Source organism: Drosophila elegans, unplaced genomic scaffold (assembly GCF_018152505.1).
Source record: "Drosophila elegans isolate 14027-0461.03 unplaced genomic scaffold, ASM1815250v1 contig_476, whole genome shotgun sequence".
Lineage (NCBI taxonomy): Eukaryota > Metazoa > Arthropoda > Insecta > Diptera > Drosophilidae > Drosophila > Drosophila elegans.
The window spans coordinates 22,584,153-22,604,249 of record NW_024545863.1 but is presented as its reverse complement, the minus strand read 5'-3'; the positions used below and the strand labels follow the sequence as shown (position 1 = coordinate 22,604,249).

The following is a 20,097-nucleotide window of genomic DNA, read 5'->3' as shown; positions in this document are numbered from 1 at the left end:
ATAGAGTGGAGAAATAAAGGAGGCGGGGATGAGTTTCATTATCGTTTAGTATCACATGCCAATAACTAATTTACGATGAAAGCCAAATGGAGTAGATGTTGTTGATTTTGTTGTTGGTGGTCGTGTTGCCAATGTTGTTATTATTATTCTGGTTACTGCTGCTGGTACCTTATCAGGCTTAAACACACACACACTCCCGCTCTGCCTTGCGGGTCATTGGTTGTGCTTTGTACGGGGATTTATCGGTGGGTGGAACGATGTTCCGGCATATGTTCGCCGTGCTCCCCCTAAAGTGAAATCGACTTCATCGTGCTCCTTCAAGGGTTGACAAATTGCGCCATGCAAGCTCACAAGAAACACACACCCACGTACACGACATAATTTGAAGCATGCTTTTCAGGGCACACTAATTGGTATTAGTGAGTAAGTGGATATGTGTCCTATCGGACTCTGCACCGCCTTTCACCAGGATAACCCACTCACACACACACGCACACCGCTCATAAAAATCCATTTAACGAAATGGCATACATATAAAAACATCTACTTGCTCGCAGACTTTGAAAACTTGTTTGCGGAAGTCGAATGCCTCGATGGCTAAAGTTTGAATTGGTTAATTTTGTTACTCTTGGTCTTTCAAGGAAAGTTGGCAAGCATGATAAGCTCAATATAATGAGTTAAAAATGTTTAACTTGGTTTCAAAACTCAACATTTTAAATGGTTCAGTCAGGCTACACTTATTTAAGTCAAGGTATTGCAAAATGTATCCATTCCATATTTAAATTTGTTTCTGCATTAACAGATGCTTTAGTAGCTTTTTAAAAACCAAACTTTTCAGCTCAACAAATATATACAAAAACTTGTTTAAATTGAAACAGAAATTTTCAATCTGCTGGAAACACAATATAGCAAGTGGTAAAAGCTCAAACGATGTCAAAACTTCTCCGTCACTTTCGCGACGCCACTCATTTAAATTATTTAAAAAGTTTTTAGGCAAAAAGTCGAGTTGAATAGTCGAGCCGGGCTAAGCGCTCTGGGCAAAGGAAAACAATCCCTCGCTGAGCAGAGCGAAGGAGAGTCCTCCAGTATGAGAATGTTTCAAATTATTCTTGAATAATTGATATGGCTTGCTGCTGTCTGTTGTCTCGTTTGATGACTGCCTGCCTAGCCGGCTTCTCGTTCTCTGCCGAGCGTTTGTTTTGTGTAATTTGGTCCAGGCAGGATGGCTTTACAGGGAGAAAAATTTTTAATAATAAAACAGAGCCCTCAAAAGATCTTTAAATTAATTGATGTAAAACATTTCAGCGTAATAACTTAAGTCTTGTTAATTGCAACACTGTTTAACTCCTAGCTTTGTGAATATATAGGTATAAACACTTAAATATTATTTCTATTGATATAGCTCATTTAATATTACTAAGGTTTCTTCTCTTAGTATATAAGTTACAATTTTCAAAGTTTTTACCCAATTCCCGTGTTTTTTCCGGTGTATCAGAACAATGCCGGTGGCTAGAAGAACTTATAGATGAAAAGGGAAAGAGGGTTGCCCGACCTGTGGCAAAAGCACATACGCATTTGCTTCAATTATGTTGTGCACATTGTCTGATTGAATTTGACATGTGATATACCATTTTTGATTGCGTATACGCCCCGAGGGCGAGCCGTCATCAAAACCGGTCAGCTTACAACGAACGAGGCTGTCTGAAAGCCAACTAATGGAATCTTTCGGGAGGATTGCCACTTGCCTGCTTAAATATTGATAAAAAGCCAACTACAACTCGTTACAAATTGAAGAGTCCTTTGAATTCCATTTCAATAAGACAGACAGACAGCAAAAAATAAAAAAAAATATACATAAAAAAAACGAGGGAGGAATGCATTCTCGAGTAGTTCACGAGATGAATGATTGCACATCCACCGTGGGGCACATTCCGAACGTGTTACTTTCGCCACTCTGACGCACTCACCCGCTTTCCAGCTGCCAGACAGCCATTGTTCGGCTGCTTTCAAATTGTTCAACGTGCCGCATTTGGCAGCCAACCTGCACATTTCCACCCACCAATCCTCCAACCCGCCAAATGCCAGCCTTTCGGCGCTTTCATGCGACTGCGACACTGAGCACTTTTAAGCGGTTCATGGCCATAACGCGGCAGAGTAACGAAAATAGCTGAGGCGGCGTCGGAAAAGCTGTCGAAATGCCAGTCAGACTCGGTCTCGAGCGGAAAACTCCGGGCAGGTGTGCACTTTTAGCTGTGCAACGGACACGACAACCTGGCCCAGACATCATGAAATATGCATTTAACCATCAACAATGGCAACCAGCCTTGGTAATGGCCCGGAGCCAAACTGGCGAATAAATAAAGCCAAATAACTTTGTACAAGATTACTTAATCCATTGCAAATACAATTGTTATTGATACAATTTGCTGCAATCAAAGGCCAACAAAAGCTTTGTGTAAATGTATCAATTAAACAATTGAATCAATATTCATCAAATTGCTTTCAAAATTTCAATTTGTTTAACAGGAATTTGATTTGTATTTATGCCAATACTTTTATTGCTTCTCGAAACAACCCTCTCAGAACATTATACGTATTCCGAGAATACAGGATTTGGTTCAGCTCTGCTATTAAAAGTTAATTATGTGGAAAGAAGCAAAGGCGGAACACACATAGCTGGTCACAAAGTAAACTTTAGTTTCCTGTTAGTTGGTTCTCGTTCTCGTTCTCGTTCTCTATCTCTTTCTGTTGCAATTAGGCTGCCGAAAATAGATTGCGTATACGCTCCATGGTACACAGTTTGCTGTAAGGCGCTTAACTATTATGTAGTCGTATAACTGGTGTTGTTACTGCTAGCTGAAATTTTTGCGGGTGAAACTTTTGCTCTTTTCGCTGGATCGCATAATTTTTGGCATTTGGTAACTATCCTTACATTGGTAACATATGTTCAAATATTAATAATTCAGCACCTATTTTCCAAACGAAGAATCCAACAGCTTGAACGAAATCTTTTGATTTGACTAGTCACGAATGCAGCGTAAACTTTTTAATTTGGCTTTTAATATGGGTACAAATGAATATCATGTCCTTTAAAATAAAGCCACCAAATTTTTACATTGCATTATCATTTTTTGTTTAAATTAATATCGTAGTCCAAACCGAATTTATTTTATTGAAGTATCTTAGCCACGTTTTTGTTTAAAATTAAAATTTAAATAAAAATTGAGTCGACAGAATAATTGGGTTATTTAAAATGCTATCAGTGTAACCCAATTAATTATTACTGCTTTAAGTTAATTCCAGCTTATATTTGCAAATTGCAAATTTACATATTCTTTCAACTGTATGTAATGCATAAATGTGTATTCACTTAATGCCGCTAAAATCCTGATTTACTTTTTTATCCTTCGCGCATGTCCCTCCATTATGTCTGCGAATTAATTGTGGCAATTTGCTTTTGATCCTTGGGGCACAGGACGGAATTTGAATGAACGCAATTATTTTATTTTCATCATGCTTTTCATCTACCTAACGAGCTGGCATTGTTCATATTTTCTTTTTCCTGTCGCGGTTATTGCTGTCAGCGGTCCTGGAATGCCCTTGAACCGCTTGAAACTAGCCCAGCTCGCTGCTCCTTTGCACATAGTATAATATAGTGTAATGGAAGTGCAGCGGTGCATGCAACAAGACTGAAAACAACAAGAACCACACTACAAAGTCGAGTGGAAGGAACGAACCACTTTGAGCTCAATTCGGAATTTGTGTGCGTTGTCCTCGACTTGAAAGTTTCGTGACGTTGGCCACAGGAAAATATATGCACATAAAGCATTTGCATGACGACATGTATCGGGAAGGTATTTATGCCAGCCTTTGCTTTCTAGTTTAATATATATGGAATGGAAAGGCCGCTCGTAAATCAAAAGCCTTGGGTAAGACAATTTACTATTTTCAAAAACTTTTAATTACGGATTTATTTTACTGCTTTTCCTATTCACTTGTGTTTTTAATGATAGTTGAATTCAAAGTAACATGTTTTTTTAGATTGATATGTCATAATTTCAAGCCAATTTTTATTTATACAACTTGAACTGTTATCTAGGAATATTTTTTTATTTCGATAATTTATATTTTTCAGATTGTTTATAGCAAAATATAAACGAAACGGTCACTGAATTATACTTAACAAATTATGTACATGAGGATTTTTTTAACAATAAGGACCAAAAATAATTTAAGTAACTGAAAAAAATATTTTCGGTACTGATTTAGCACCGAAGGATGTTGTTTAAATCAATTTAAACCAATTATTTTTATTTTAAAGTATGGTAAGATGTAGTTCTAAATTAAAAAAAATTAAATCTACCATTTTCCTGTTGGATAAACCAATTAAATGTGTTAATAAATATATTATCATGTTTTTAGTTTATTTTAAGTAAGTTTATATTTTTGAAAAACAATGCTACATTCAAATATTTCAATGTTTAATTTTACTATGGGGTTTTTTCTCTAGGTGTAACAACTTATATAAATCACACATGTAACTCACATTACGTTTTCAAACCTTTAAGCTCTAATTTAAGATTAACCACATTTGTGAAAAGATATCTAATCCTGGCTTTCATTTTAAGTTTTCCCTAATTATGTGTCCGCTGTGTTGTGTGCCGCTTGCCAGGCAACCGGTGGGATTGGAACAAGTTCAAAGCCCACGTAGCTCTCTCCAATTTTTCTTCCCCTATGGAGTGCGCCGGTCGCCCCAGTAATTGCTGGGAGCTCAGTTTCCACTGCCCATGGGGCATTCGCTTTAATTAGCCACACGCCAGCAAGCACAAGAAATACGTTTGAAAAGGAAAAATCATTAAAAACTGTTAAACAACAAAAGGCGACACCGAACATGCATGCATTTAATTGGCAAGGTTTTTCCAGGCAACCACTACCTTTTTCCTTAACACTTTCTTTAAAATAAAGCTGGAGGAGCTTCGGAAAAAACCAGAAGACTAGAAAAAGCAATAAAATTTTGCATAAATGACGAAATAAATGACAGCCAAGAAAAGCAACATTGACAAATACACACCCTGTGGGAGGGGAATTTTCCTCCTGTTTTGTCAGCTCTTTGGGTGCCGGCTACATCGAATGTCTTTCTATGTGTACACTGAGCTTTAATGGTGGAAAACCATTGGGGAAAACACTAGGGAAATGCCATATAAAAGCTGACGCTGGGCTCTTTTCCCAGCTACCCTCCGTTGTTCGAGCTTGTTTATTGACTTTCTGCAGGGTTTGGGGCAGTTGGCAGTTGGGGGTGTGTCGTATAATTTGTTTCTACTTTAACATAACCCACCCCATCCCCCCCCCTTTTTCTATAGAATGTTGGGGAAAATTGTGCGCCTCAGTGGCGCTACAGTTACCCAAATGTATCTGGTTTTTTTGTTGTTGCCGGGTGCGTTTTTCTTTCTTCTTGACAATATAAACAATTTTTCCATTATTTCTGTTCGCTGCTACAGCTACTGCTGCTTCAGTTATGCAAAATAATCAACATGGCAGAGGTATTCAGATATTGGCAAGGCAAGGAATAACACAAACAATAACAATCAAGGAAAAAACAAAAGCAAAACCAAAGCCGCCGCCTGTAGTCAATGGCGTAAATATTGGCAAAACATTCGGAAAAAACCGCAAATCGAGCAAACTGCACTTGAACTTGCCACAAAGACCAGCCACATCGTCCTCCCACTGTCAGCTCGAATTATATAATGCAAATCGCGATAAATACAGTCGAACTTCTGTAGTTTGAGCCTCGACTTGCTAAATTAATGACTTATTTAATCAGTTTTAACTTTTAAATAACCAAATTCAAGTTTTTAAACATTTAGATTTCTTTTGTTTAAACATACACTTATTGATTTTGTGCTCTAATGAAAGTAAATCTAAAACGAGAAGGTATTTTTACTTGGGAACATCCGAAAGTGAAAACAGCTACAGTCCTCTAAATTTTCGATTCCGCGCATTTTTAAATAAAACAAAGGGATTAACTTTTTTAAGCTGAATACTTGGTCACACAAAATCAACAGCCTCATATGTATAAAATTGGTAAAATAATGCAAATTTTTATTTCAAAATGTTTACAAATTAATTTAAGACGAAAGAGTTTTAAATTTTTTTTTTAAAGTTTTCTGCGGAAAGCATTGGTTTTATATACAACACGCATCTACAAGCCTTATGTGACTGATTCTTTTTTTGATTTTTAAATTTTTACTTTTTCACTTTTATCACTTTTTAAACAAAAAGTTTTCAAAGTATATTTAACAAATTAACTTAAGCAAATCGAAAATTTTTAAAAATATATATTTAAACAAAACGAATTACAAAAATACGACATAGCGATATTGGCCTGTATTTGCGAAATACTGGGGCCGGAGCAACTGAAACGCAGCGAAATAAGACAAAATGTAATGACCTTGGCAGCCAAGCTAACACACATTGGCCCACACCCCCAGACACCCCCGCATTCAAGCACACACAAACTTAAAAATAATTTCTCAAAGAGAAGCGCCAAGAACAAAAACAAGAAAAAGACATTGGCGGTCATGCGTTGGCGTCGCTGCCTCAGTAGCAGTCGGCGTCGGCAGAGGCATCTAAATTATGCAAACTGAAATTGCGGAACATCACACACACCCAATTTATTCCGTCCAGCTGACGCCGCAATGCAAATGTAACGGTTAATGCTATAAGGCTAAAATGCTTATCACTTCGACTGACCAACTAACGGAATTTCATTTTCTGCACGCTTTTTCCACGGGCTTTTTATAGACGTGTGCTCCAGATTGCCACTTCTCCGACCAAACTTTTCCCGCCGGAGTCGTTTCATGATTACAGAAAGAAAAATTAATATATGAAGATTTTTAGGAAACTAAACTCAAAATTAATAAAAACTATTCAATCTTTGCTTTGATTTAGTAGATTTTTCTAAAATAATAATTATTTACTCAAAAATAAAAAAAAAATTTAACGGGAAAGGTTGGTCTATGGTCTAAGGTCTTCTTTGCCGGGTGACGCCTGAGAACATAGAATGCATCTCTATTTAACATATTACATATGTAATATTAAACTTGATGTAAAATCAAGATTTTTTTTCTGTGTAGGGAAAACATAACACACCCGTGGTATCCACTGTGAAAGCCAATGCCGATCGATTTTCACTGTCATTGGTTGTTTGATGCGGATTAATCGAAAACGTGCGTGGGCAGCTCACTCAACTGAAACTAGAAACGATACCGAATCGCTGGAAATTTAAGTCGTGTAAGCTAAGCAAATATGGCTGATAAAAAACGTTTAACCAAGGTAAAAACAAAGGTAACATGGCATTGGGCAGAGCACCTTTAATTAGCCCAGAATTCAGGGAGTTGTTGCGGTGCCCAAGGTGTTGTGCTTATGTGGCCACAACAAAAACTCACCCATATACGGGAGAATAAGCCTAATTTAGATATACTTGAAACTTTACAAAATTACCATGTTAAGGGCAACGGTGTACATAATATTACTTAATAGTTTAATAGATTTCCAATCATCAACTCACATTCCAAAAAATTGGTTTATGAAATGATCCGAATTTTGGAATAAATTTAACTTTTATGGCATTTTATGTTACTCTAAAGATTTGCCAGTAATGTTTTGGAATTTTAAGGTTGTTTAAGCATTGCTAAAATAACTTAAGAACTTGAAAATTAAAGTTTAAGTAACGATTTTTTTATAATAAATATTTGTTATACCTAAGTCTGTTTGATTTAGGCAGGTCGGCCTGTAGTACAGACACTCGCAGTGTCCATGGCTTTAGGGCCAATCCACCACCGAGTGAGAGAGGCTAAAAGGATGTTTTTCAGCCAGGGGACAACGGAATTCCGCAACTCACCTGTAAAGTGCCTCCCACGTCTCTGCTGCTCCTGTTCTTGGAGCTCCTCGAAAATGCTACCGTTGAAAGTACTGCTATTCGAACAGGCTGATCCAATCAAATTACAGCTTTTCAACCGAAAAATTGTTGCACCGCCAACGACTCGAGTGTGTTTTGCAACTGTTTTGGGGCAGACGTTCCCGTTACTTTTTCCCGTTTTCCTGTTATTTTCCTTTTTTATCTTCTCCTCTCACACACACTCACGGGCAGGACACACAGCCATATGCAAACGGAACGCACATGCAGCGCGGTTAAAATACCGTTAGCACACACTGCTTGCAGAGACGCCCGAACGTGGACTGTCTGAGAATTTCGATTCCGGAAAGTTTACAGGGGCCCCACATAGGATAAGGGGGGCGCCCGGAGCGCGCCTGCGCACTGGATACTCCATCCGCATAGTTATTATCAACGTAACTGTCAAACTGACGGAATTTACGCGTTCCGGTTGTTGTTAACGTGTATTGATTTTCTAGTAACGGGGGGTCCAACCACTATTTTGTGTTTAATATATGTGCTTTTTCTTAAAAACATAACATTTTACACATTTTTAGGTTTTTAAAAATACTACTTTACTTTATACAATTATTTATAGTTTTAAATAAATAAATATTGCAGCGGTGCTAACAGAAAGCTGTAACTGTAACTTGGCTGTTATAGTTGTAACGCCTGCGAGGGATGCACTGCTTGCCATAAAAATGTATCGATTGGATATGTATCGCCTGCCCAGATAGCAAGCAGGGATACGAAAAATATCTCATCGATATTTTTGTTCGAAAAACCTAAAATCACATCAAGATTTTATTGTATTTTTTAATATCACAATGACAATTAATTTATCGTTATAAGGACCAAATCTAATCTTATATTTATGAGTTGAAAAATTTTTTTTTTATCGATATTGATATTGACTTGACAGCCCTGGTGGCTAGTGCTTTGCAACGCCAAAGCAGTGCAGCGCTATGCAGCACTGGACGCCCAGCAGATTTCTCGTTTCTCTGATAAATTGTCAATAACTTTGCCCGTCGTTGGATGCAGGTTGATTCCTTTTGCCAATATTATTTGTTGTGCAGCCCACGCGTTCGTGTGTGTGAGTGAGTGTGTGCCGTGTATGTGTGCGGGGCCTTGGACTGCCCCCAAATTGCAAAGATTGCAAAAGGCCACGGAAAAAACGGGCCCAAAGGAAAGGAAAATTGTGCAATAGTCGCGAAAATCGAAGGACTCGCAGCAGGACGACGACGATGTGAAGCTGCAGGCGGGCGGTGGTCTCCTAAAATCAAGTGTGAAATCATGTGCCTGGCGGAGCAACCACTGAAGCAACCAAGCCGGAGCAGCACCTCACCCACATTCAATGCGAAGTACAGGCGAAAATGCCTGCTCCTCCTGACGCTGCTCCTCTTCCACGGCTGCTTCAGCGGACTGCACCGCGCCAGCGCCTTCAACTGCACCGCCCACGGCGGCCGCTGCCAGAACGACGGCCAGTGCCAGGAGGATGGCCAGTGCCTCTGCGCCGACGGCTGGCAGGGACCGGAGTGCCAGTTCTGCGGGGGGAAAGTCCGGTAAGTAATGGTCATATGCCTACAAAGATAAGGTTAAATGGGCACCGTAGAACTCCTTTAACTCGAACATTACAAAGTGGATCACATAATTGGTGCCCGTCATTACACAGAGAAAAATGATCAGGTTTAATAGATACAGGAGATCTTGTTTATCTATTAAACTATTGAACACAGTGCCATTAGCTACAATAAAGACACAAATAATCAGGAAAAATAGAAACAGAGACTTCAAACCAAAAATATCTACATATGAATAAAGGCTATTCCAAATGATAGTCAAAAGCAAAGTCGGTTGGAAGTTAAAAACAACGATTTATGTGGCTAGTTTGATGGGAACATAAAGTAAAGTATAATAATTTAGTTCATATACTGGTGATGTATACATAATTTTAAATAGTGTCTAATAACAATGGGACCTGTTTAGATTCAGCCATATTTTTCTAAAATTGTAATTCAATTGATAAATATAACATCGAAATGATATTTTTGACTTATCAAAATGAAATGCTGGTAAATGGTCGTAAGCTCATCAATATCATATACATTTTTCTTTCTGTTTAGTTGTGGTCCCCTAGTGATTCACTCCACGTTATTCAATCAGAACTCCTCTACCTTTTTTGGCCCGGCCTATTTGTGTCAGGCAACGGTTCAGTTTCATCTGGTCGGACGGGTTCTTGGCCGGGTTTATCTCAACTCTCCACCCTCCCCATCTCCCATTTCTCCCGTTCTCTTTCTCCCATTCTCTCTCTAAACATTCTTTCACCTGCTTTCAGCTTTCTACGCCTCCCCTGACGTTTTCAATATGCGGATTATTCAATTAGTTCGGTTTGACTTTGAACTTGTCCGGGGCAGAGGTTTTTTTTTGGGTGCCATATGAGCTTCTTTGGCTGATGCTTAGATTGAAAAGAGAAAAATAAAGCTAAACTAGTCTAGAAATAAGCCTCTAACAATCTCACAACTTTAAGATCTTAAATTTTTGTTACCCATAAATTCAGTTATTATTCATCAGATATTAGTATTTTATATGAGTCTACAACAAAATCGATTATCTTGTACTATTTTATTTGCTTAGCCGGAACTATAGATTTGTGCTAGATATGTAGTTTGCCAGAATTGTTTATTGATATGTTTTTGCCACATTTCCACACTCTTATTTCAGATCTAATTTTATTCGCCAAACAATAAGATAACAGTTTTTTGCTAGTCATAAAATGATATTTAAATATGGTGGTCAAACAGAAGTTGTTGTTTTTTCATGCGTGCAGTTTGTGGGATATGCGGCCAGGCCAGTTTAACCGAACGCTGACGCTGGCGTCATAATGCTTATGAAATGGTTTGTTTATGTTTCTTAACAACGGCTATTTGCTCGCCAAGCCCGATAAGCGAGTGTGTTCTATCTTGACATTAATTAAGCCCCTCATCTGCCGTGATGGGAGCTGGAATTTGCGCACTCAAGCATTGAGGTTGTCGTTTCACCTGCCCGAGACCATCGAAACCAGTTCGGCGGTGCGTCTGTAGACCCCTGATCCCGACCTGCGGTTCAGCGGTGGATCGCAGCTTTTGGCGGGCCATAAATTCCGAAGCTACATGCTCGTCCGTTCAATTTAACCAGTGATAAGGGGACAAGTGATTCTTCTTATCAGCTGTGTGCGCCCGCTTATCACCTGTGAATTTCACGATTCTAGTCCAGACCCACCCGCTGCCTGTTTGTTTGCGTACGACTCAGCAATTCAAACGACCTTACAGAGCCGACATTTTGCCGGCTTTCTATGCAAAAACAGGGCAAAACCAAACCAGTTTTGGTTTCCCTCACTTTGATTGCATTCCAAACCATTGGCCACATGAGGAGGACGTCTATTCACCTACTTCGGCTACCGATCCCCCCAGTTTCATCTCCAGGTTCCTTTTTTTTTTGTATCTCCAAAGCTGTGCGTAAGCTTAGCAGTCGACTGCACAGAGTGACTCACCGGCTGCCAATGAGTGTGTAAATATATCTTTGCCCAACATTGATTTTTCGTGGCTATCGCTTGAAATGGCAACAGGCACGGACTGCATCCCGGCTGGACGATTGTTTACGTAAAGTTTAGAACTGCCCGAGACACAACGCCCACACGAGGCAGTCTTTAACAGACGCGGTTGCAACAATAGAACCCTCTCGCCTTATCACTAAAAAGAAACCAAGCTACCTGACAATAATCACAAACTTATTTAAAGATGCGTTTAGCAAAAAATGTATGTCAAAAAGTTTCAAAACCTACCAAAATACAATGTCTTTTTTAGTGATTTTACACAGCTATAAATATTCATTAAAAGAAAGGAAATAATGTTTAATGAACAGCTCTATTTCATATTTCTCAGAAGCAATAATAATATTAAATAATAAATTAAAGGTTGACATTTCTAAAGTGTTGACCGCAACTGTTTGTGTGCTATATGCAGTACTTATCGGCACTTGCTCAGTGTAACGTGAGTCGCATTTAGAATGCGGAAGGCTACCAATTCCACTTTCTCCGAGTACTCTGGCTATTTGAGTTAATGCTTTTAACTAGTACAAATAAACAACTTGAACGAGGCTCCAAAAGTTTCCTTCAAAATGATAAACAATAACATTATACAATTTTTTCACATACGAACTAAAATGTTAGGTGTTTCTTTCGCTAGACCTCTCAATTGAAAAGTTTAAAGATCAACTATTCAGGCCATTACTGGCAAATACAGGCTAAATTTTAATTGTCATATTTTTAGAGCACTGCGCTTTGTACTCCACACAGCTGTAAATTGAAATCAGAGCGACTAAAACAGGGGAAAGCAGTTATTTATAAGCGGATGTGCACACAAAACACTAAGAAAACAACAAGACAGACAAAGGAAGACTTTGGCAGGCGACTGCCGGATACCCTTATCGAGTTTCAAGCTCTCAAGTTGTCACATTCCGTTTAAGACTGTCTTGCGGACATATTTCCACTCGTAATCCCCCGTGTGCAGAACAAAAGCCACGGCTCACAAATGCCCAAAGGGTGGACGACGAGCGTCGACTTTGTGAGGCTGCCGCGAGTCAACAGTTGAACGGCTTCAGCTCGGTCACACATTGATATATGTAGTAAACTACTCTCCATCATACCATGCACACTCTCCCCATATCAACTGTAGATTGCAATTGCACTGGCCGGCAAATTCAATTATCTGCTCACAGCATCGGGCTATTGGCATTTGCATACGTGCATGTGCAATGAGCGCACTGCACTATCTATCGCTAAATCGATAGAGGAATTGATTTATTTCGCCACCTCGAAGCTAATGGCTTCGCCATCTCCCCTTTCTCCGTATCTTCCAGCATGTACCACCCCATGGGCACGATTCACGACGGCTGGGGCAACTATTCGGTGAGTGTCAAGTGCAGCTGGCTAATCGATGCCCGGCATCCGCACTGGAACCGCCGACATAACACCAACCCGTCGCGAACCGCCAACATACGGATCCACCTGCGAGAGTTCGCCACGGAGTGTGGCTGGGATCACCTGTACATATACGATGGCGACAGCGTGGACTCGCCCCTGCTGGCGGTGTTCAGGTGAGTTTCTTTCCTTGCTTCCCATGTGGATTTATTATAGCTTACCATTCCCATACCCATCTTCCCTTTAGTGGCCTCATGTACCGGGGGAACTTCTCCATTCGTCGCGTGCCACAGGTGATTGCGAGATCCGGCACAGCCCTGGTGCACTTCTTCAGTGATGATGCCTACAACATGTCCGGCTTCAACCTCACCTACAAGATGAACGGCTGTCCCTCGGATAGCGATGGTAGGCTCTTCATTTATCCCTGTTTTAAAGGAGAACTCAAAAGGTGTCCTTACCATTTCAGAGGTGGAGTGCTCTGGCCATGGCAAGTGCCGCGATGGCGACTGCGTCTGTGATCCCATGTTCAGGGGTGAAGCCTGCAACATTGCCGCCTGTCCCAACAACTGCTTGGAGTCCAAAAACCAGGGCCATTGCCGACTCGACCAGGAACGGTTAGTTGGGTTCTGCACTCATTCGCTAATCATAAAAAAGTAGTAGCCGATTTTCATTTGTTGAAAGCAAACAACGTTTAAGATCTTGAGTTTAGGCTTCATATTTATATAAAGATTTGTTTTTTAGAACTCATAAGATTACTATGTGATACAAAACTTTCCAGTCCTTTAAAGATAACAACTTATAACTATACTTATAACCGAAATTATATGATTATCTTTCCATTTTTCCACTTTAAATGATGTCTCTACTAAACTTGGCGCCACTTGTCTAGTTTTAGAATCCAATTATTTTCCAGAATTGCTTATTTAAGTGTAGACTTAGCGAGGCTAAATCCAGTCTTTAGTAAAAAGGCCAATTACAAGCATTTTGTCACTCATAAAACCTTGCAATTTCTTGCAGCTGCTCCTGTTACGAGGGATTCGCAGGCGACGACTGCAGTCAGATCAGCGCCCATGGCGCCTGGTCCACGGTTCATCCGAAGCACTCGCCGGCGCCAGCGGGAAGCGCCTCCCATGGCGCCACCGTCTGGCGCGACACACTGCACATTGTGGGCGGCGAATCTTACGGACGGGGCGAGCTAATGAGCACCTATGACTTCAACGGCAACGTGTGGGAGACCGTGCATGCGGAGGATGGCGGCGATGTGCCCGACAAGCGATACGGTGCCTCCACGGTGATGTACGGCGACAAAATCTTCATGTACGGCGGCGTGGTCAAAGGCCAGGGCATCACCAACGAGCTGTGGGCCTTCGACGTCTCGGCGCGAACGTGGGCAAACATCTCGGTGCGACCGGATTCCTTGTGCAATGCGACGACTGGAGGAACCACCGCGATGTGCGGACCACTGCATGTGGTGGGTCACACGGCAACGCTGGTGCCCGGTTACGGGGACAAGAACAACTACCAGTACATGGTGGTCATCTTCGGCCATTCGCCGAACTACGGCTACCTCAACACGGTGCAGGAGTTCAACTTTGGGTCACGCGAGTGGCGCATCGTTCCCACCACCGGATACGTGGTGAAGGGCGGCTACGGACACAGTGCCGCCTACGACTTCCTCACGGAGAAGGTGTACGTCTACGGGGGAATAGTCTCCGAGAGCGAGTCTAGTCAGGTGCTTAGCCCGAGGCTGTATGCCTATGAGCCGGCCACAAGGATCTGGAGCCTGTTATCGGCGGCGCCAAGTGCTCGACTGCTCCACACGGCCAACTTTGTGAACCAGGGCCTAATGATGGTCTTCGGTGGAAACACGCACAACGATACCTCCCAGAGCTACGGAGCGAAGTGCTACAGCCAGGACCTGCTCGTCTACGACGTGTACTGCGACTCGTGGCACTATCATCCGATGCCGGGCCACCTGCAGGCGGATCTGGCCCGCTTCGGCCACAGTTCGGTGGTGTTCAAGGAGTCGCTGTACATCTACGGCGGCTTCAATGGCCAGCTGCTGAGCGACATGCTGCGCTACCAGCCGGGCTACTGCAGCTACTACACCAAGCAGGAGAAGTGCACTTCGGCTCGACCCGGAGTGAAGTGCATCTGGGATGTGCAGAAGATGCGCTGTATTGCCATCACGCAGGTTCAGCGGTCGGCCATTTACGGGCGAGAGCAGTACGACTACGTGGCCTGTCCGTCGAAGAGCCGACTTACGCTTACCTCGGAGCTGCTGCACGATGTCCACCGCTGCCAGGAGCTGGCCAACTGTCAGTCGTGCGTGTCCACCGCCTTTGGCTGCACCTACTGCGGCAACGGAGTGTGCAGCAAGGAGCGGTGTCGGGAAACCACCTCGATGGCGTCCGTGTTCTTCGAGTCGTCCACGCAGCAGGCGGTGTCCACGGCAAGTCCGCCGCTGAATGCCAAGCACCTGGACTCGTGCCCCATCACCGAGGATTACCTGGTGTACTCCGTGTGCGAACAGCTGCACAACTGTCGCGCTTGTTCCGCCAACCTGGCCTGTCGCTGGGACTCGGAGCAGAATCGCTGTCGCAGTTACTCTTCCGCCGGTGGAATAGCCGTCAACCGGACGCAGGATGAGGTGGCCTGTACGCCGGCCTGCGCCACATTGACCAATTGCCAGAACTGCACGGAGGACGAGTGCATCTGGTGCCAGAACGAGCAGCGGTGCGTGGACCGCAATGCCTACACGGCCAGTTTTCCGTACGGCCAGTGCCGGGAGTGGACCACCTTTACGGCCAAGTGCCGCTCCGCTCCGATGCAATCGACGGCGCTGACTGTGGGCAGCACCACGGCGCTGTCGAGTGCGCAGTGTGGCTTCTACAACAGCTGCCAGATGTGCCTGGATGATCCGGCCTGCGGATGGTGCGACAATGGCTCCAATACGGGTCTGGGCCGGTGCGTTGTCGGCGGAGCACTGGCGCCCTACGATGAGACGGAGTGTGCGCTGAAGCACTGGTTCTTCACGTCCTGCCCTCGGTGCAATTGCAACGGGCACTCGTACTGCAATGACCAACAGCACTGCGAGCAGCCGTGCAACAACCTGACGACAGGAGTGCACTGCGAGAAGTGCCGCACTGGCTACTGGGGCAATCCCATCAACGGCGGCAAGTGTCAGCGCTGCGATTGCAATGGCCAGGGCGTTTACTGTCATCCGGACACCGGCAAGTGCTATTGCACCACCAAGGGCATTGTGGGCGATCACTGCGAGAAGTGTGACTCGCAGAACCATTACCACGGCGATCCACTGAAAGGTTCCTGCTACTACGAGCTGACCATCGATTACCAGTTCACGTTTAATCTGTCCAAGAAGGAGGACCGTCACTTCACGCAGATCAACTTCCGGAATTCGCCGGGCAAGCCGGAGATTGATGCTGACTTCACAATTACCTGCAGCGTTCCGGCCAAAATGGACATCTCCGTGAAGAGGGCCGGCTCGCCGGACATGCTCATCCTGGTGGGGGTCAATTGCTCAACGTTCCGGCACCGCTTCCCCAAGACAGACTACCAGTTCGGGCACTCGCCCGACGACAACAGCTCCCTGACCACCTTCTACGTGTTCGTGCACGACTTCCAGCCCCCCATCTGGATACAGATCGCCTTCTCGCAGTATCCCAAGCTCAACCTGCAGCAGTTCTTCATCACCTTCTCCTCATGCTTCCTGCTGCTGCTGCTCATGGCCGCCGTCCTGTGGAAGATCAAGCAGAAGTACGACATGTTCCGGCGACGCCAGCGGCTGTTCGTCGAAATGGAACAGATGGCGAGTCGACCGTTCTCCCAGGTTCGTACTAAGGAAGATGGATTGATTAAAATGATCTTGATCCACATTCGATTTTCCCGCAGGTACTGGTCGATATCGAAAACCGCGAAAGTATTGATCTGAGTCTGACGCTGGAGGGCATTGGCCATCTGTCCAAGAAACGCAAAAAGGTGGGCGAGTCAATCAATCAAATCTCTAGATTCTTTGTACCGGCTTAACGGATTGTAACCATACAGGAAAATAGACCAAATTATGGCTCTCGAACTGGCCATCATTTTTATAAAAGATTCTTAATACTTTATTCAAAATCTATATTTTCGTTGTCATAAATCACTGAACAAGTGTATTTAGTGATTCAATTATTTAAACAAATAATTTTAAAATAATAATTAAAATATTTAAACACGTATTAATCAAATACTTTGCTGCATGGTTTGCATCACTTGCATTTTTTTCAATTTAAATTGTATTTTACGTGTAATAAGTTACATAAAATAAAGTTCTTAAAGAACTTTGACTGCTTTATATATTTTTATAGTATTTCGGCAACGACATTTATTCTAAGTAAAACTACTAACTTAAACAAATTATAAAAAATGCTTTCATTGTGACGTAGAAAAATCACTATATCTATTGTAAAGAATACACATTTAACTATTGCATCTGCACATTTTTATGGAAAACCTCTGATAAAATGTTAATTAAATATGTTTATTTTCTCAGGAATGCCCCAGTCCCATTGCATTGGAGCCTTGCAGCGGAAATCGAGCCGCTGTGCTCTCGCTTCTAGTCCGGCTGCCCACGGGTAAGGATAGATATTGATCTCAACCCGCGAATATTTGTCACTTATTCTACTCTCCACCCACAGGTGGCCTTTCGCAAGCGCCGTCTGGACAGTCCGCTGGTCTGGCCGTGGCCAGCGCCTTAGTCACGCTCGGCAATCCGCGTCGTCCGTCGATCGAGCAGCATCCCAAGGAGCCAAAGTCGAAGCGCAAGCAGAGCCAGCACCCAGACAGTTGTACATAATAACCGTAACACTATGCTTACCTACATAAAGTAATAATGATAACGATAATGATAATAATTATGATAATATGTAACTAGCGAATAGGTACGAGTATATAGTATATATTTGCCCCGACTTTCTTCTACTAACCACACACACACACACACCCACACACACAAAAGGCAAGCTAGCAAGTTGATAATCCGCAGTTATTATTACTTTAATGCATTATAGACTAGTAACGAAACAAAACGAAACGCGAAAGAAAGAAAAAAAAACAAACAAATAATAATAATTTTTAGCAAAAGGACATATTTATATACGGTTATATACAATTTGATATAGTTGATAGGTCGAGTAGCGTTGCAATAGTTATAAATGTTTAATTTATTATTTATACCGCGTATGTGGGCTAAGTTTGATGGCAAATGCTGTATTCAAATTATTAATGTATTTTTTTTACTTAATCACATAGCCTAAGCGTGTTGTTAGAATTTATTTATGCAAATTTTGTGCGCTGCCTCGGCAGTAGCTGCACCAAAAGCCGCGATAGTGTCAGAGACAGAAACAAATCGGAAACGGAAACAGAGTCGCACGAGAAGCAAAAAGACATTCAAATGATTTTAACAAAAAAGTGATGAACAAAACCAGATGACAGACAAAAGCGATAGATACGTGTACAAGCCAGAGGAGCGAGGTGAAGGAGAAATGCAATACTGTGTTCAATAATAGAAATATTTCTGTTTTTAATATCCGTGCAAATATTTACAACGCCAGACATGAATGAGTGGATCAAGACATAGACCGAAGAGAACAAAACAATGCAAGTGTAAATAAAATACGTAAATTATAAACGCTATTTAGATAGTAGTTATACATAAACAAATAGCTCTTGATATGAGAATGCGCCTATAACAAATCAAACGATTAAAATTGTACATGCAATCTAGATGAGATCCAACATTTACCAAAATTCTAATTAAATCACAAACTAATCGTAAGGTTTCCTCTTGGCAACAGAAACAAACAAAGGAACAAACAGTTGACTACAGAGCAGTAACCACTAACACAGTTAATTAACTCGATAATTCAAACTAAGACAAGTCACACCAATTTACTAGACGCACTCTCTGTAATACAAATCCAGGAATGGAACAACCTCTAGAATCAAACGACACTCGTCTTAAACCTTAACTAATACCTAGAGAACTTCTAAGTAACACAACTCTTCAAAGTACACGATCGCTTCGGGTTTAGCGTTAGCATACATACAATTGTAAATCGATTTAATTTTTTTAACAATCTAAGGAAGTCCATCTATGAAATTTAATTTCAATTGTAAAATGCGTTTAGAGACATACACGTAAAGAATATATATAAAGATTAAAGTACTTGCCAACCCAGTTCCAAACACCAGAAGAAATTGACAAACCCTTCGAAGACTTGTTTGTTATCCCAGAATTTAAAGACCACTGACAGCAACAGCAGCAGCAAGATATACATAGATAAAGAATCATATATTAGTTTATTAACCAATAAAAAGACACTCCAAATGTAAGCAATGTAAAGTGGTTTGTTTTCATTGCTCCCCCCACAGACCATTCACTCACCGCGTACCCCATGCATTTCACAGAACTTTCACTTTCGGCAGCCGGCGGTTGGGAGGGCGCAAAAGTCGGGGGCGTGGCTGCATGGTCTGATAAACCGGGTAAGTGTGAGCTGTTTATTCAGGTCGAGGTTCGATTGGAGTAATTGCGGGGTTCCGTAGAAGCTCTCTTTCACGTACACGGATGTTGTGATTGGGCTGGCCCTTTCCTGCTTCTTTCTTTTCTTTTCGTTTCATTTTTTCCCCCTTTCTCCATATATTTATTCGAACATCTTTGGCAATTTGTGTGGCTTTTGTGTCACGATATCTCCAAGCACCGCATTTAATTTAATGATGACGATTTTATTAATGAAATTAAAGAAGAAAGCCGACAGCAGCGAACGATGGCAAAAGCGTGCGAAATCCGAAACGAAGCGGAAGTGCCCACCAGAGATCTCTGTCAAAACATCCATCAGAGGGATTTATCGCCCTTGGTTGCCTGCATTGACGTATTCAATATTTAAGCATACACATTCGCATTCATTTCTGTGCATACCCAAGTTGAGTCAGCCGATGTGCGGGTAAGCTAACTCGGTTTTACCCACCGCTAAAGCTAATTCTGGCCCACGAAGGCCAACACGCACTAGGTTAAGTGAACTATTGCGCTCCATAACAATTAATAATCAGCATTAACCGATCGTTATGAATCAACGGTGGAATGCCCGAAGTTCAAGCCAGAACCAAAACCGACAGTGGAGTGGAATTGGAGCATGAATAAGTGTCCACA

General features: G+C 42.1%; 2 protein-coding genes across 3 annotated transcripts in view; one reads left to right on the top strand and one right to left on the bottom strand.

The window, feature by feature from the left end:
- Nucleotides 1-8,432, bottom strand: part of LOC108147154 (tubby-related protein 4) — a 29,759-nt gene extending 21,327 nt beyond the window's left edge. Inside the window, exon 1 of one of the 2 annotated variants that reach the window (XM_017273468.2) lies at nucleotides 7,901-8,432. The gene's annotated coding sequence lies outside the window, so the exon portion shown is untranslated. The remainder of the gene's footprint in view (nucleotides 1-7,900) is intronic. The other variant, XM_017273469.2, reaches the window with a different exon arrangement.
- A 454-nt stretch (nucleotides 8,433-8,886) lies between these two features.
- On the top strand, nucleotides 8,887-19,283 carry LOC108147223 (attractin-like protein 1). The gene is made up of 8 exons (XM_017273603.2): nucleotides 8,887-9,495; nucleotides 12,830-13,066; nucleotides 13,138-13,295; nucleotides 13,357-13,504; nucleotides 13,908-16,740; nucleotides 16,803-16,889; nucleotides 17,443-17,524; nucleotides 17,588-19,283. Exons 1-8 carry the CDS (start codon nucleotides 9,227-9,229, stop codon nucleotides 17,743-17,745), a joined length of 3,972 nt encoding a protein of 1,323 aa, XP_017129092.1. The 5' UTR covers nucleotides 8,887-9,226; the 3' UTR covers nucleotides 17,746-19,283.
- The last annotated feature ends 814 nt before the right edge of the window (nucleotides 19,284-20,097 follow it).